At 51.5% G+C, this 16,178-nt stretch overlaps 6 protein-coding genes and 1 non-coding gene across 7 annotated transcripts; 4 read left to right on the top strand and 3 right to left on the bottom strand.

Annotated features, from left to right (window-relative positions):
- Positions 1-1,083: 1,083 nt before the first annotated feature.
- Positions 1,084-2,345, top strand: CC1G_11087 (hypothetical protein; the record flags this gene model as incomplete). The annotated part of the gene is made up of 3 exons (XM_001839335.2): positions 1,084-1,111; positions 1,191-1,561; positions 1,620-2,345. The coding sequence occupies 3 exons, from the start codon at positions 1,084-1,086 to the stop codon at positions 2,343-2,345; spliced, it is 1,125 nt and encodes a 374-aa protein (XP_001839387.2).
- A 1,343-nt stretch (positions 2,346-3,688) lies between these two features.
- CC1G_08253 (hypothetical protein) lies at positions 3,689-5,065 on the top strand (the record flags this gene model as incomplete). The annotated part of the gene is made up of 1 exon (XM_001839334.2): positions 3,689-5,065. The coding sequence occupies exon 1, from the start codon at positions 3,704-3,706 to the stop codon at positions 5,063-5,065; it is 1,362 nt and encodes a 453-aa protein (XP_001839386.2). The 5' UTR covers positions 3,689-3,703.
- Positions 5,066-5,366: 301 nt separating this feature from the next.
- On the bottom strand, positions 5,367-6,854 carry CC1G_08252 (hypothetical protein; the record flags this gene model as incomplete). Its single annotated transcript, XM_001839333.2, has 1 exon — positions 5,367-6,854. The coding sequence occupies one exon, from the start codon at positions 6,852-6,854 to the stop codon at positions 5,367-5,369; it is 1,488 nt and encodes a 495-aa protein (XP_001839385.2).
- A 279-nt stretch (positions 6,855-7,133) lies between these two features.
- CC1G_08251 (hypothetical protein) lies at positions 7,134-8,567 on the top strand (the record flags this gene model as incomplete). The annotated part of the gene is made up of 1 exon (XM_001839332.2): positions 7,134-8,567. One exon carries the CDS (start codon positions 7,134-7,136, stop codon positions 8,565-8,567), a length of 1,434 nt encoding a protein of 477 aa, XP_001839384.2.
- Positions 8,568-8,943: 376 nt separating this feature from the next.
- Positions 8,944-9,647, top strand: CC1G_08250 (hypothetical protein). The gene is made up of 3 exons (XM_001839331.2): positions 8,944-9,149; positions 9,211-9,378; positions 9,437-9,647. The coding sequence occupies exons 1-3, from the start codon at positions 9,075-9,077 to the stop codon at positions 9,497-9,499; spliced, it is 306 nt and encodes a 101-aa protein (XP_001839383.1). The 5' UTR covers positions 8,944-9,074; the 3' UTR covers positions 9,500-9,647.
- A 357-nt stretch (positions 9,648-10,004) lies between these two features.
- Positions 10,005-10,120, bottom strand: CC1G_20107. Its single transcript has one exon. It is a non-coding gene; the product is annotated as a tRNA-Pro (tRNA).
- A 1,994-nt stretch (positions 10,121-12,114) lies between these two features.
- CC1G_08248 (metal-dependent phosphohydrolase) lies at positions 12,115-15,055 on the bottom strand (the record flags this gene model as incomplete). The annotated part of the gene is made up of 5 exons (XM_001839329.2): positions 12,115-13,591; positions 13,674-14,184; positions 14,359-14,501; positions 14,616-14,803; positions 14,886-15,055. 5 exons carry the CDS (start codon positions 15,053-15,055, stop codon positions 12,522-12,524), a joined length of 2,082 nt encoding a protein of 693 aa, XP_001839381.2. The 3' UTR covers positions 12,115-12,521.
- Positions 15,056-16,178: the final 1,123 nt, after the last annotated feature.

A 16,178-nucleotide genomic window follows, 5' to 3' on the forward strand; every position in this document is an offset into this window, starting at 1 on the left:
CCGATACCAACAAAACTTTTCTAGTACATAGGTTACACCTTTCTGTTTTCTCCTGCACATTGTTTCTTTCACATAGCGGATTCCATGACATAAAGTACACACTTTGTTTTCGCAATAGTAAAATCGCCTGTCGTTTGACCCTTCACTGTCCAGCTCACGTGGGGCGCGCGGCCCATCACTGACGCGAGGCTCGGGTTTCGCGATTCCGAGTCGCTTCATCGGATCCATCCTGTGTTCAAGGCCGCGATGAACGGACGTCTCGAACAACACGACGCCCACATATCTTTACATACACTGCTTTCCCCGAACAATATACAAGGACCTTGTGGTGAGTACAAGCGACTATAGGTTTCCATCTAATTGCTTGATGCTGACAAGATTGTCGGTCAGATGTAGGTGATTGTGGGTTGCCAGCGCTAGTCGGGTCTTTTGATGCCGGTAGCTTCTTCCCTGCCTCGACCACGTTTCGAGAAGTTAACCCGGTAATTTCTGTTTCTATCGTCCGAGTATGAGAACGCTAAGTAAAGTACAGTCTCTAGAAGCCTCCAGCGCCGGTGTTTTACCTTCCAATGACGCAGGCACTCGTGGGCACAAGATGAGACGCGGGCGCCCACACACATGTCCGGTTAATGTCTTCCGTTGGAAATACTATCTCGCTGAAATGAACTTCCTCCATTCAAGTTTTATCATAAATAGAAACAACAGACTTCCAGTGAGTCTATGCATTCGTCTAGCCCAAAATCAGCGGTATCATCGAAATCCAACTGACCCTTCTATTCCCCGACTTGGTTTGGAACAGTTTGCTATTACGGCCGGATATGGGTTTCATGAGACCCAGATCAAATCCTGAAACTCGACTGGTTTGCTGGTTGGTGGCCGGTCGGTGCGCCATACAATTCGTTTACGGGTGCTCCATATGTGGTGTGTGCTCGCTTGTGGGGGTTACGGCCAGAGCGTGTTGTTTAAATACTCGTGGCGAGGTTACTGGGGAACCCGGATAATTCCCCCTCGTTGGTACCCTTATAACAGCAAAACTCACAGTGTTTGTGAAGAACGAACTTCGAATTTCTTACTATTGATACCATGGCTGACTTACAGAGAACGTGGTCCGGTGAGTTGATTCGCTTTAAAACCGTCCCAGGTTTTCTTCTACCTTCGGCGCATTCTGACCCTCCCCATGTCGGTATCAGGCTCTACTCTCTGTAGCGACTTCAATGAAGGTCCATCTCGTCCCCATACGCCCACAACATCTGAAAACTACCGCCTTGCCGTTTCCTATATGCAAGACGCCCATGAAACCGAAATCGCAGGGAGTTACAAGAAGGCTTTTAACCTCTACTCTCGTGCAGGAAATCTGTTTGGGACTGTGATTGATGACGCCGACCGATATTCGGTTGAGCGAGCACGGTCGAAGATGCAGTACTGTGTCGCGAAGACGCGGAGGGCGATGCTGATGCCCGCTGCTACGAAGACGGGACCGCCGCCATCGTTTTATCTCCCTTCCCGGAGAACGGTTTCTCTTGAACTGGAGAGCGACTCGGGGATCGTGCCCTTGCCATCGGTCAGTAGTTTGGTTTCCGTGGCTCCAAACATCATTGAACCGACTCCAAACGCTTTAGATCGAAGCAGAGCCACCCGCTTCAGATCGCTCCTCAAATGCCTCCACATCTACCCGTTTCTATACTACCCGACTACCAAAAGAGACAAGCTTGACATCGTACCATGTCTACAGCGAGATCTCCAAACGGGCAGGCAAATACCATTTCGACTTCCAGGTCAAGGATTCCTCAAAAATTCACACCCTCTACACCCTCTCCGCCAGCCGCGCGCCTTGGACACAGTTCAAGACCTGCACGCTCTCCCGCGCCGCCGAGTACCACGAGAACTGCTCGCGAGTCACTATCGAGCAGATTGACTCGTCGCGGTGGGCAGCTGCCGATGCCGCCCAAATAGGGAGGACCATAACCGCGACTGTTCCTGATGGGAGGGGAACAAAGGTATCCACCGTTCCCGACCGCGTTGATAAATCATGGGCGCCCCGGCGGTTTACTTATGGCGGGAGGCGGTTCGTCTGGAAACCTACCTGGGACCTTGGTGTTCCGAATCTCAACTCCACCGAGGCTCTGTACGAGGTGAAGGATGAGTGGGACTCACCGAGGAGCAAGACTGGGAAGAAGATGGATGAGACGTTTGATCGGCCGTTGGTCAAAGTCCAGGGGAAGAGCCTGTCGATTGATAAAGCGGCGACGGTGTGGATAGACGCGGCCCTTGACCAGGTGTTTCGGGAGTTCATTCTGGCTACTATCTTGACGAGGTACTTGATTGCGTTCCACGGACATGATTGAGCGCTCCCTTTCCCCTCTCGAGATTCCATCCTGTCCTTTGCGATTCCTCTTGCGTCCTTGGTTCCCCTCTTGCATGATACTTTACGATCATTCACATACACTGCATTCTCACTCATTTAGCTGCATCTACCAACGTTGTATCATTAGCCACTCGTTCGTCACCCTATTTATTTCGTCCCTTAGATTAGTTTGTATCACTAGTGCTGTCGTCTATTATTTATTTAATTCTAGGTATACATAGGAGCATACGTATCACAAAAATGAATAACCAGTATAGATTTGTAGATATCGAGAACAAGCAGCCGGGTTCCGATTCAATTAGAGGGATAAGACCTGAGCTGAAACGACATCGATAGCGCCGCGGGTTTCTGCTTAAGGCATGGTGCCAGGAGCACCATTAGGATTGCTGTCCGTTATGGCCAATTCAATTTCTCATGTGATGGTCTCCTGTTGAGCTGAGACCGCTGGAGTTGCGCTTCTGCTTCTGGTGCGCTGGGAACCCCCACGCGGTGTCCATGAAGTCGTCCACGTTCCAGCAGAACGCTGAACTGCCAATGCCCACGAGGGCACAGTGAGGAATTCGGGCCAGGGATATGACATGAAACAGCGAAACCTGATCATAAACTTCTTCTGATTGGGCGCCTAGATTCCTTCTGCCAGCCGTCCTGTTACGCTGGTATGTGACCCGGAGTCAGATCATATCCGATTCAATTTGACCTGTCATGAAAACCGCGCTGCAGCCAGACGAGACATGGGTGTATCCGAGTAACGATTTCGAATCCTGACGGGAGCATGTGATAGGACATAAGTATTGAATGACTTACGGTGTAAGTGGTAAAAGGTGTAAGATCCGGAATAGAATAATTCGAAGTGTATCTCAGAGTAGTTGATGGAAACGTAGTACTTAGCGGCGGTACTATGCTTCGACCATCCTGATTGGCTGTCTCTTCTCTATGGAAGGCACGACACCCAACTCGAAAGATGACACAATGTCCTTACTTGTCCACATTCGTTGACCGCAAATCCCGAAAGCAAGGCGTAAAGCGCCCGTGATCAAGCTCAAAGTCCGGCGCAGTCGGGTTCTTGAGCCGGAGGTTTCAGAAAGGAAACTACCGCGTGGTTGTTTTGGGATCAGTGATTATTGAGAGGACGAGAGAGGGGGATCCTAAATTTTCTGCGTATGTCTCCCCCTTGTTCTTTTCATGCGTCCTTTAAACGTGAGGCTGATGTGAATAGGCGCCCACTCTCAGCATGCCATGCACCCGGCCCGAGATCCGAAACTCATCCGAATTGATGGATTGATGATGTGGCCGCAGCTCGTGCAATTCTGACGGATTCCACCACAAGAGTCAAGCGCAATGAGCACGGAGCCAGAGCTATCTCCAATTGTCGACAGTATCCAGCGTCCCCACCCATCGGTAGCAGCAGCTTCTGAGCTTGCTCCAGAGCTCGTGGCACTTATCCTCAAAGAACTCGAAAACGACGGAACCACCCTCCAGGCATGTGGCTTGGTAAACAGAATTTGGGCGCAATGCGCCCAGGAAACTCTTTTCTCGTCGATTACTATCGATCTCCCCTCTTCGGCCAGAAAACTCCTGAAAGTCCTCGAAGCTCGACCAGACCTGGCTCGAAAGATCCAAAGCGTCGCCATCCAGATCAGTTGGGGGAAGCGCAACCGTTATGCAGAAGGCTTCAGTTGGGTCCCTGTTGTAGACAAGGAGCTCATCGCCATCTGCGCGTACCTTGTTCAAGTCAGAAAGGTTTCTATTGGCACTGCCGACGAAGTCTTCGTAGACTGGAAGTCGGAGTTCTCTTCCAGCTTGAGGGCTGAACTGTGGGACCTCATGGGGCGAGCAAGGGAGGTTGAATTGGTCAGTATTACGAATATGCAGGTCCAGCCCCTTGTTGGGCTCGCAAATCTGGAGAACCTGATTCTCTGTCGCGTGATAGAAGATCCTGCGGAGGCGGCGGCATTGTTCCCCTTGAACAAGGTGGAGTGGGTTAGTGAAGAGGAGCGGAAAAGAGGGCGGCGATTGAAAACATTGGTAATACGATGGACGACCTCCTTCTCAAACCTTCTCTTCAAGTGCCTTGATCTCGCGCAGTCCACCCCTCCACCTTCTTGCGTGTCGCGGGGAATGCCACCACTTGTCCCTCTCACGCTCGACTTTCATCCCACCATGAACGTAACCTATGCACCGTGGGGCACGCGCGAGGCAACCAAAGGCATCAATGCTATCCGGCAGCGACTGGCGCAACACGTCCACTCATACCGCTCCACTCATCGATGGCTCTCCCCCGAGGAGCTTGCGTTTCACTGTTTTCCCAATCTAGAGATACTTGACATTGAAATAAGTCGGCATCTTCTGTGGAAAGATGTCCAGAAGATTCTTGGAGCTTTGGAAGATTTGGGAAAGCGAGGAGAAGGGAAGCTCAAGTTGAATACCTTCATATTCTCGCTTGCGTTCCAGCCCCTCGGTCCAGAAGCCGAAGCAGAGCTGGAGGCGTTTCTTCTTCAAGGGTACACTATTCTGGAAGGGATGGACCGCATTCTTTGCAACGAACAAGCATTTCCAAATTTGCGCCAAGTCATCATACTCTATGAAGATTCGCATATGGACCGTAAATTGGATGCCTCAGTTGTCAAGTCCCTTCGGGTGCGAATGGGGGATAGGATGAAGGGTTTGATGGAAAGAGACATGCTGGATGTGATGCGGTGAGTCGTTCGACTCGTCAAACTCGTCGATACTGAAGGATTACCGATTCCAGTACAGATGCTCGGCCCTGACCGATCAGCCACCGTCTTTACGGGGCTCGCTTTGCTCTGGCCTGAGTATGTAGTTCTCATTTTCACTGTGACTCAGCAGACCACTCATACAGGCCGTCTACAGTCCTTTTCTTACCTTTCTCCGTAGGCTCTTAGTATGTGACCTGCAATTTCGTGTGGACTCATGAATTCAATGCGGGCTCAATGCAATATTCTAGTACACACGCAAAAGGCCGTAATAAGGTATCCAGAGCCTAAAACAGTTGATAAGCCACGTTGTTAGATCCAAAAGACAAGGACGCCAATTTGAGATGGGAGAACGGTCCGTTGCCAGACCTTTGAGGATCGTTAACGAAGGCGACAAAAGCTTGAGTCGGGAAGGTGTAAGTGTGACTATGTGTTGTAACCTTTAACCGCTCCAATCGTGGCAAGACAGAGTCATTAGCCGATCGTTGCAAAAGCGTCGCAAAAAGGTTGTCGTTGACTCCTCCAACGTCGCGTAGGAAAATATCGATGTGCTTTAGATGAGGGAGGCCCAAAAACAGGCGGACAAAGTCTTCGTTGGACAGATCTGGGCAGCCCAATATCAACGTTTCCAATTCGCACCCAGACTGGCTCACCATTGTGAGTATGGCTTCGACCAGATCGGTAGTTCCTCCGAGCTGGGGGCTCGCATGCGGATAATGATCCAAGTCGAGATACGACAGAGAGGGACAGTTGAGTGCCCGAAGCTGATGAGCCATGAACTCCAAGCTCTGAGAGAGAAACAGTCGCCTTAGAGAAGTATGTGGCTGAGTATTTGTAACTGTTCTCATGGCCACGACGTCCATGTAAGTGGTCACGATGTGGCCGACGTAGAGCACAAGTTCTGTCAATCGGGGAGAGTGAGCAAGAATGTCCCTTACAATAAGAAAAGGCACGTCGCGAAGACGTGCAGAAGTCAAATGGAACACCTCCAACGTTGGAATTGCCAACTGGGCAGGTAGGCGATAGAATAGCTGGAATTCCAAGTCATGCAAATGCAGAGTTCGGAGGTTGGGGAAAAGTTGATGGAGAAACCAAAAGGTGGCATTGTAGACTTGACCATGCGAGCCCCACGCCATTGTGCTGTCCAGGGATATGGCCAATTCCTGCAAGTTTATGAAAGGCGAGATTCCGCCACTAGCTTCTGTCAGAATCCAGAGTTCGGTAAACCAGCGTTGAACGTGCCAAGCTGGGGCCCAATTCTCGCGGAATTCCAGTAACATTTCTTGCCACCTGCTGCCCGACAAGAAGATATGACGAAGGATTTGGCTGAGGCCAGTCTCTCCAAGTAGCGTATCGATTTCGAGTGACAGATGAAGCGGGAGGTCGACAGAGTTCTCGATGGCGCGGGACATTCCGTTCAACAATGGATCGACGTCGAAGGAGCTTTGAACGGAAAAGGCGACAAGAGTCCAGAAGGTGGGTGCAGCATAGAGTACGTTGTAGAATCTCCGGCTCACTTGCGCGAGTCGCATGACCTCGAAGACTGTAATACCATATGGGTGGACAACATTGGCGAAAGAGGCGATGAGCAAGAATAATTCCACAGGGAGAGACGCGAGCGGGGTTCGAATTTGTAGTGGTCGGTCCATGAGTGAAGTAACTTCCGTTGAACATGGGGAGTTGCACTCCCTTTTATACTCTGACTTGAGTGAAGGCTTTGCCTGGTGTCCATTGTCCCCTGGTAAATGGTGTATCCACGCGACGTCGTAGAGCATTGTTCGCTCCAAAGGGTCGTGTCCCTGCCAAGCCTCGCAAGTACTTGCCTAGGAGTCCAGGACTCGAATGGACAATATGGGTTGCTCAGAACCATTATCTTCTCCAATGAATCGCCTGGCTCACGAGACTATGCTCAAGTGTCCATTGACACGTAGACACTGTCAAAGCGAACTCGTGATTGGGGTCTACATATTAAGGCAGACTCGCGTCGTACTGAAACCGTCCATCATCTGGTTCAGTGAAGCACATACTATCCTGCAAGTTCGTTGACTCGCACCATGAACCAACAACTTGAACCCCAACCACCCATTTTGACCCTTCCGGCAGAGCTTCTCGCTCAGATTGTGTCTCTGGTTAGCACACGAAGTCGCAATGACGGACCTACGGTCTTTGAAATTATCCAGCTCATGCAAGTCTCTCGCCAATTTTACAACGTACTCCGTGCTTCACCAACTCTTTGGACTCGCGTCGACTTCTCCCTTACCCTCCCTGCCTCTGTACCGACTTTGCTAAATGGAATGACTCGCGCTGTCACACTTTCTGACGATCTCCCGCTTAGCTTCAGGCTGTTTCTGTCACACTCCCCGACCAGCCATGAAACCCGCCTAATTCTCGCTAAGCTTTTCTCGACGGGCAGCCGATGGGGCGAGCTATACTTCCACTTCCACGGTCACCTTAATCTGAACCTTGCCCAGGTCTGGATCACGGAACTCGAGAGAATGAGGCGAGATGCCGGTGGAATCAGCCCCTTTACCAACGTACAGCAGGTCACGTTAGCCCATCCAGGATTCAATTATAATACACTGCCGCGCAGAACGGAGGCTTACAATGCCGCCCTCTGGCCTTTAGCCCAGCTCTTTCCGAGCTCCAGGAAGCTCGAGCTGAAGCGCATGGAATTTGAATGTGGATTTTCATTACCAGCACAATTGTCCATTCCTACTCTGGAGTTTTTGACACTGGATTTCGGCTGCCTTCACAACGTCTCTCCGGCCGTGGTGAGGGATATCCTAGCTGGTGCTCCGGCATTGAAATTCCTTCATCTCTGTGCCAGGCATGTCACATACCACGAGTCCCCACCACCTGTCAACCTCCCTCCCCATATTTCGTTGGAAACTCTTGTGCTCAGGCTTTTCCTGCCGATAATCTGTGAACAGCTTCAGGCACTCAATTGCCCATCTCTGGCGCATCTCCATATTATACACAATCCCGCAATACCTCTAAATGGCTCCAGTGCACCGGACGACTTTGTCGAAGCTATACTTGCGATGGTAAATCAGTCTGGATGTCGACTGAAGTCGCTGGACCTGAGACGGATAGACCTATCCAATGATCATTTCGTGCGGCTCTTCGCAGGTCTCCCTTACCTGGAGAAAGTGTATCTCACTCTCCGGGCTGCTGGAGGAGTGGACGAGAATCTCTTTGAAAGACTTCTGGAAAGGTCGACGAATGACACCATCTTGCCCCGGCTGAAATCATTCGAAGTTGTGACAGACGAGGGATACACATTCTTGACCCAGCCCTTCATTGACTTCGTCCGGGATCCGCAGAGGCTGGCGACGGGCTATTTATTAATGTTCTTCAACACGCGGTGCTGTCCTTCGGCCACGGGAATGTGGCATACCGTCTGCCCTAGGCTTTCCCGTGCATCAGAGTTATCACTTGACCGGCTGCTTCGCCCTCAGATATTAGTTCTTTTTTATGTACCACCCTAGGCCTTTTCCTGCTAATAAACCGACGTGAACGCATCCCAGATCAGAGTACGTTCACACGGAAACCACAGAAGGTTTGTTTCTTGCCAATAAATGTACATTTTGCTACGAATTGTCTAACATACGACCTCGTTATTTGGCCCCTTCGTGGGCTGAACCACCCGAAGACGGTGCTCTGCTGTCTACAGTATTTGCCGACTCACTCGTAAAGAAACTCTGACGTCATACCTAAAGTCGAAATAGGGGCTCGCGAAATGGAGCGTACTGGTCTGCGCAGCAAAGGACTCGGGTGATTCGAGGCCCCGCAGTTTGCTGAACGAATCGTCATACAACGTCAGCATCCATCGCCACATTTAGCCTTTGCTGTAAACCACGACCATCCTGCCTCTGACAAGGCACACTCCACTTTCACAACACATAAGAAGAACCAAGTTGCCCACCACGGTTTCGCTAAAGCTACCAGCAATCTTATCTCTCCTCGCACTCTCCCAAATCGCCTTATCAGCTACGATGTCCCCTGCCTCGAACTCAAAGTCTTCCAAGGCTGGAGAGGAGCAGCAGTTCCACATCTTGCCTCATCCTGCTGTGCGTTCTCGTTCCTTGTACCGTTCTCCGACCCTGTTACTGACCGCGAAATGTTCATCAGAAATCCAACGACCCCGCAGACCTCCAACCTAAGCAACCACAGCTCGGTGGAAGGAGGAGTGACGCTCCTGAAGGGGCGATCGCCTGCGATGCGCCCGTGAACGCATTCCATGCTCGAGATCCCTACGTTCCCAGTCAAGAAATCAGGGATAACATGCCTCCTGCATCTGTGCGTTCACTTTTATTGTAGTACCTTTTCGATTGGAGTCTAACAAGTTCCCTTACAGAGCCGCGAAGAACTTCAGAAACGACAAGCCCAGTTGAACCAAATGCAAGGAGGTGGCAACTGAGCGAGTGTTCGGGATGACATCACCCTTACCTTTTACTCCCGCTCCCGATCGTCGCCTTCAAAGTCTTTCCACATCCGCGCTTCCGTACTGTGCTTTATTTTCCCCAGTAGTCATCTAATACATATTAATACGATGGTCGGATCTGTCTTCAGTTTGGAATCTTGTTGAGGGGAATACGACGCGACAAGCTCTAAAAGCTAGCAAGCTGTATTAGCAGGCGACTGTACACGATCCACTGCAGACCTTTTTCTGCACTGATTTTTCCTCGCACCGTTCCAACTAAACCCACTGACAAGTCAACATCACCACATGGGTCCAATAGGGCCCACCAGGTGGTTAGCCTCCGTCGACTCTTGGCTTTCCCAGTACAGCTCTCCCCGCGCTGTCTCCGAATCCAATCCCTTAAATCTGACCTTCTCCTCCTGCTCGTTCCTCCCTCCCGTCAGCCAAAAAGGATACCAAAACCTCTAATCGAAGCAGAGTACGTCGAGGAAGGGCGCAAAAAGGGCCTGACCGGGAATTGAACCCGGGACCTCCTCGAATTTCCAGAACTTGAGTGTGCTCTGTGGTCTCGCGAAAAGTAGACCCGAACGAGGAATCATGCTACTAGACCATCAGGCCGTGCTGGGAGGCATTGTGAGTTAGCGGGGATGTCATTGGATGCCCGAGGATGAGTACAGTTTTTGAAGTGGAGGTGGTCCTCCTTGGGAATACGCTCAATGTCAATTAGTCTGCTAACATACGGGGCACTACTCATCAATCCGAGTCAATTCTAGGCCCAGGGGTTAGCTGAACAACGTTAATATTTTAATTCCATGAAATTAAGATAAGGTATCGGCTATGAGAGATTATTGAGGGACATCTCCAAGGAATGAAGGGGAGCATGGAAACAGGAATTCGAGAACCCGGCCATTCAGGGCCTACTATAAACGACGGTAGTACCAATCTTCAACGACGCTATTTTAAGACTAGCAAAGGGCCCACCACCACCCCTCCGAGGGTCATCAACAAAGTTAGTGAACGACTCAACAAAGGACGATAACTCGGCTGGCGCCGCACTCGACGAAACCTTGAATGATTCCAACTTGGACAAGAACGAAGTGTGATCATGATCGCCCGACCCACCTTGGGCGAAGAGCATCATGAAGAGCGCCTGGTGCGGCTCGATGTCCCTAAAACTGAGTTTGACTTTGCTGAGATGAGGAAGACCGGTGAATAGCCGGACCATGTCGCCGTTGGAGATCGTGATCCAGTCCAGTTCGAGGGAGTCGAGCGTGCACTGGGAGCGAGTGACCATCGCAAGAACGTCGCCGACAAGGTCGTTGGAGTTGGTGCCACCACTCGCATAGTTCCCGAGATAAAGATGTGAGAGCGACGGGCACTCTAGTGGCTTCACCTGCCGAGCGATGAAATCGAGGTCACCAATGAGATGCAAGTCCTCCAAGACAACATGCCGAAGTGGGTTCAACGTCCAATCCGCAGTGGGATAAACCTCCTCCTCCTTCATGCTAAACCGTAGCACCTTCAGCTGCGACGCATTAGCCAGAATATCCCTCACCATATACGGCGCAGACCCATAAAAGTACCCCGAAATCGACAGCTCCTGAAGGGACGAGATGGCCAACTGAGCAGGTAGCAGGCGGGCGAACGAAAAGTCCAAGGACAGAAACACCAAGCGTTGCAGGTTAGGGAAGAGCTGCGAGAGAGGCCACTCACCAGCGTTGCACGTCCCGCGGAAGGCCGCAATTCCCGAAGCATCCAGACACAACGTCCTCACATTCGTGAACGGACTGGTGGCAGCAGCACCCAAGTCTTGTGTCACCCTCCACAGTTGCGGGATCCAACTCGCAACGTGGAACTCGGAGGAGTTCTCCAGGAACGAAACGTACATATGCTGCCATCGAGCACCAGAGGAGTGTATATGACGGATGATGCTGTTGAAGCGATCTCGAGAAATTGGGTTGTTGATCTTAAGACGCAAAGTAAGCGGGCGATCCTCCGAGCGCTCGATTGCACGATACATCCCACCGAGAAAGATTCCGACGTCGTTGGATCTAGAGAGGGTGAAGTACACATGGGTCCAAAGCTCGGCAGCGGAAACGAGGACGTTGTAGCACTGGCGGGAGATGCGCATGTATCGAAGGACGTCAAAGACAGAGATACCATAAGAACTCGAATTCGCCAGAGTGACAATCAAAATAAAGAGCTCTACGGGTAGAGTCTCGAATGACGCTGGAGGCTCGACTGAGACTTGCTGATCCATTCTCTGGAGGTTGTTCAACGTTCTGCAATCTGGGGGTGGTTTCAATGTGGAGAAACTCGATCCCTGAGTCTTTATGAAGCACAGATTTGAGCGTGCTTTGACACGTTCCCGTTGAGGAAGCGCTTTGATCCAGCCCGCGGTGGACCTGGCAGGCGCCGGATAGGCGCCCGTGAAAGTGTTGTTACGATGGACCCTCGACGGTCCAACCTCGGCGCCTGAGACGCCCCTGTTGATTTTTCAGGGGACCGCAGGAGAGTTGAGGACGAGTTCAGCCGCAATGAAGAAACCGGGCTAATCATATCAGGCAGGGTGAAGATGTAAACGTGTATGCGCATGAAGTGAAATTGAAAACCAGTCAAGTGTTGCTTTGTTGTGTTGTACTACTAATACTGTGCGCGCGAATCCGAGCTAGGGATCATAATGCATGGGTCTAGTATCTAAATATCATATCCGAAACCAGTGTTTAATGCCGAGTGTTAGAGACCGTGAGCTTGTATACTACTAATCGTAAGAGGACGAAGTGCGACTCGAGAGACATAACCGTCCGGTGAGAAGATCCATAGAGAGAGAAAAGAGGCAAACGAGAAAAAGGAACAAATCGATGCAACGAGACAATGCAATGGGTAAAGGAAACGGACCATGAAGGGCGACTCGGACGCCGCATTAGTTTTTTAAGGAACAGGAGGCAGGGTGTGTCCCAAGAATGAAAGAAAAAAACTATTACCACCCCACCAAACTCCACTTTATCCCACCCGCCTCTTACGCCCTCCTCCTCTTCTCAACAACACCCACATTCTCCCCCTCCTTCCCCTCCGCTCCCCCACCCCCACCAGATCCAACCCCAACACCATCAGACTCCCTAGCCCTCTTCAAACCCTTCGTTACCAGCCCTTCAGTACTAGCCAGAGCAGTAGAGTTGCCAACAACAGACAGACCCATAACAGCCGTTCCTCCCCCTGATGTACTACCACCAAACTTAACCTCACTCATACTCTTCACATTCCTCACAAAACTCCTCTTCCTCCCTGCTCCCCCTACCACTCCCGCAGCACCAGCACCACCAACAAGCCTCCCACTCTTCCCCCTCGACAAAGGACTATCAGGGACAAAATCAGGTTCGACAGTCGTAAACGTGTTGGCCGCAAACTGCGCCGAGGGTGTCCGGCCGAACGGCCTTTTGGTTCCTCCAGGTAAATGTGGGGTGGCGGTGGATGAGACGCCGAGGCCGAGGGAGCTTGCTCTGGCGTTGGTCGCAGATAGGGCTGCTGCCGCGGTGGTGGCCGTGGATGGAACGGGCGTACTAGGATCCACAGGAAGTGGTTTCGTACCCCCAGTCGGAGTCTTCAATCCCGCACCCCCTCCCCTCGCCGCAGTCGTAGTAGCAGCACCATCCTCAAACCCATCCTCCCCATCAAAGCTCAACGCCCCTCCCAAGCCCGCAACCTGCGTAACAGGCGGAACAATCATCCCACTCTCATCCCTCTCCTCCGCAGCAGAAACAGTTGGAGCGGCACTCCCTTCCCGCCCTCCAAGCCCCAGCCCGTGGGTGGACCCAGTAACGGTGCTGACCTCGCTCGCCGTCGTACCCTCCCTCTTCAACACCCCTGCTCCATCACCGCTAGTTGGAGCGGTAGGAGCAGCAGCCTCCTCACTGGCCCTCAACACCCCATCCTCTCCAATATCCCTATCCATCTCCTCGAGCAGAGCCCTAAACCCACTCTGCACGTCATACCAGTACCGCGGCTTCTTGGTATATATCCTCAACATCACCTCCGCGAAAATGGGTGGGAGGAGGCCGGAGAACACGCCCGGTCCGGCCGTTGTTGCTTCTACAGGGGCGTATCAGGGCGCGAATGGGGAAGAGAACGAGAAGTTAGTAAAGGGTTGGCGAGAGGGGTAGGTAAGACGCACCGTTCATCTTCCTCTTCGCATAAAACTTGACATTATCCAACGGATTCCTCGGACCCATACCATGATGCATCGTAGCAAAGTCAACGATGATATCGTCAGCCGTCAACTCATCCTCTTCATCCTCCCCCTCTCCTTCCCGACTACCACCGCCCTCCGCTCCCTCCATATCAACATCCACATCGCCACCACTCGTACACGGCGTAGGAGGATCAATCAACTCGCTCTCCACATCCCTCTCATCCTCCACCGTCAACTCGTATCCACCAAAACCGTCCTGCTCATCCTCGCCCTCCGCAGACGTAGACCCCAACGTATCCCCCGACCCCGAACTCTGAACGCTCGGACGAGGTGGCCTCGGAGGGAGCTTTCTAATCGCCTCCACAATCTTCTCGGGCGTGATATAGGCTCTAAACAGATTGTTGAGGTTCCAGTCGACCACTTTGTAGTCGACGCAGCGGTATAGGTCGCGCTCGCGGATTCGGGTGAAGATGGCGCGTGCTTTGGCGAGTTCCTGCAAGGGTTGATGGTTAGCTCGTGGGTCTCAAAACGTTCGGAGGTGGTATGGGTGAAATGAGAGAAGGGGGACTGCTTCGCACGAAACTCGGAGACGAGGGTCCCGCATCTGAGCACCGAGCAACAAGAAACGAAACACAGAAGAGAAAAGATTCAAGCAAAGAAAACTCACAGGTGCAGTACTCTCCTCGATATTATTCATAATCACATCGGAGAGATGAAGGAACCTGTCAGGGTCAAACACCCTATCCGAGATCTTCAAGTGCGGGTCTGCACTCAGCAGCGCATCGACAATCATATACTCGATCGCCTTAGCTGTTCACAGGTGTAGGTCGGGTAAACGAGGCATAAAAAAGAGCGCATATAGTCAGCTTTATGCCTCACTTTCAAGGGTCCTATCCCCTAGAGACCCGAGGAAAGGTTACGCACCCGACTTGTGGTTATAAAAAACCTTGTGCAGCCTAAATCGCGCAGCGCAGATGTTGTAAATCGAGTCAGCATCCTTGATGTTGTAGCATATCTCGTCCTTGATGACCCGCGCAGACTTGAGGATGCGGGTGAGCGAGATGGACATGGGTTCACCCAACATCCGCGAATCGCGCTGAATGTAGTCGAGTCTATCAGTGCAAAAAAATTGTCAGTCACAACACCGAAGAACCCATCCAGAGCAACGAAGAGGGTAGTAGCAGAAACACATACTTATCCACATCAATCCCATTCGTCTTGTTAGCCACAATATGGAACAAAAACTTCTTCTCCTCCGGACACCTGGAGGGTTCGCCTGCGATAAGCGCCTTGACGAAAGCGATGTCGTCGTCTTTCATGAAGATTGTTTTGTTTCGGTGGTGTTTGATGATCCAGTCGAGCATCTTTTCGGAGCCATCTTCGTGTTTCCAGGTGCTGTTGCTGTTGGTGGGTCATTATGTATTGGTGGAGCAGGATGCGGCGTTGGTGATGAAGGGACATGTTGGTGTCGGGAAGCAGCGGGGACACGGGTAGAAGGGATTCCAAGGTGTTCGAATAGCATATAGCCAGGTTTAAAGGCATATATTGACTTTCATTAGCATAGATCCACTTAAAAAATAAACACAGACGCACGTTGCTTTCTTCATGAAAATCCCATCCCAAACGTGGCTCCAAGGACCGTGTCCGAGGTCATGGCACAACCCCGCAATTTCCACACATGCCACATCCCTATCTGTTATCCCCAGCTCTGGTTGGTTCTTTTGGAGGTGCTCTACTAGGTAGCGGGCGAGATACGCTACGCCTGCACGTCCAATTCGTTTTGGCTGTTAGCAAGCGTCGAGGTAGAGAGGGGGAACGCGGGCGTACCTAGAGAATGCTCAAATCGCGTATGCGAAGCGCTGGGCCAGACATAACACGTCGTTCCGAGTTGTTTTACACTTCGGAGACGCTGGAAGGGTTTGCTGTTCGCGAATTTCAGTATCTGCACGGTCTTCTCGGCAAGGCAACTGTAGGACTCTTACGTGTCGATAAAGCTCGAAAGCGATTCTGTTACTGGGACTAGGCGATATCAGTAACGATTACGAGGTAGATAAAGTAGAGAAAAAAAAGCGTACTGAGATCGTAGATGATATCCTTGATATGACGTTTAGCGTCCGGAGACCAGAACCCAGCGTATTTGCGTTTGAGTTCTCCTGGCGAGAGCGTCGATCTGCTTGACGATGTAGGCATAGTTTTTGCGTGTATCCTTGATTCCAATGGATGATGGGCGAGTCTAACAGTCGACGGGGGACTGGGAAGCGCAGCAGGAGGAGAGTGGAGAAACCTCGCGACCGAAGCGGAAGACCCAGTGGCTCAGAGTTAAATGAGCAAATGACTCGTGTCAGCCACGCGTTAGAGCGTAGTCTATTAGTGTCGTGATAAGAGAAGAGGAAATACGGTCACAAGCTCCAAGCGCAGTGGTGCTGGTGATGGTCAGAAGGAGCGAGAAGGCCGGGAGAACACTAGTGACCTCAATGTCATATGAGA

Source organism: Coprinopsis cinerea (genome assembly GCF_000182895.1).
Source record: "Coprinopsis cinerea okayama7#130 chromosome 5 map unlocalized cont3.5, whole genome shotgun sequence".
NCBI classification, from domain to species: domain Eukaryota; kingdom Fungi; phylum Basidiomycota; class Agaricomycetes; order Agaricales; family Psathyrellaceae; genus Coprinopsis; species Coprinopsis cinerea.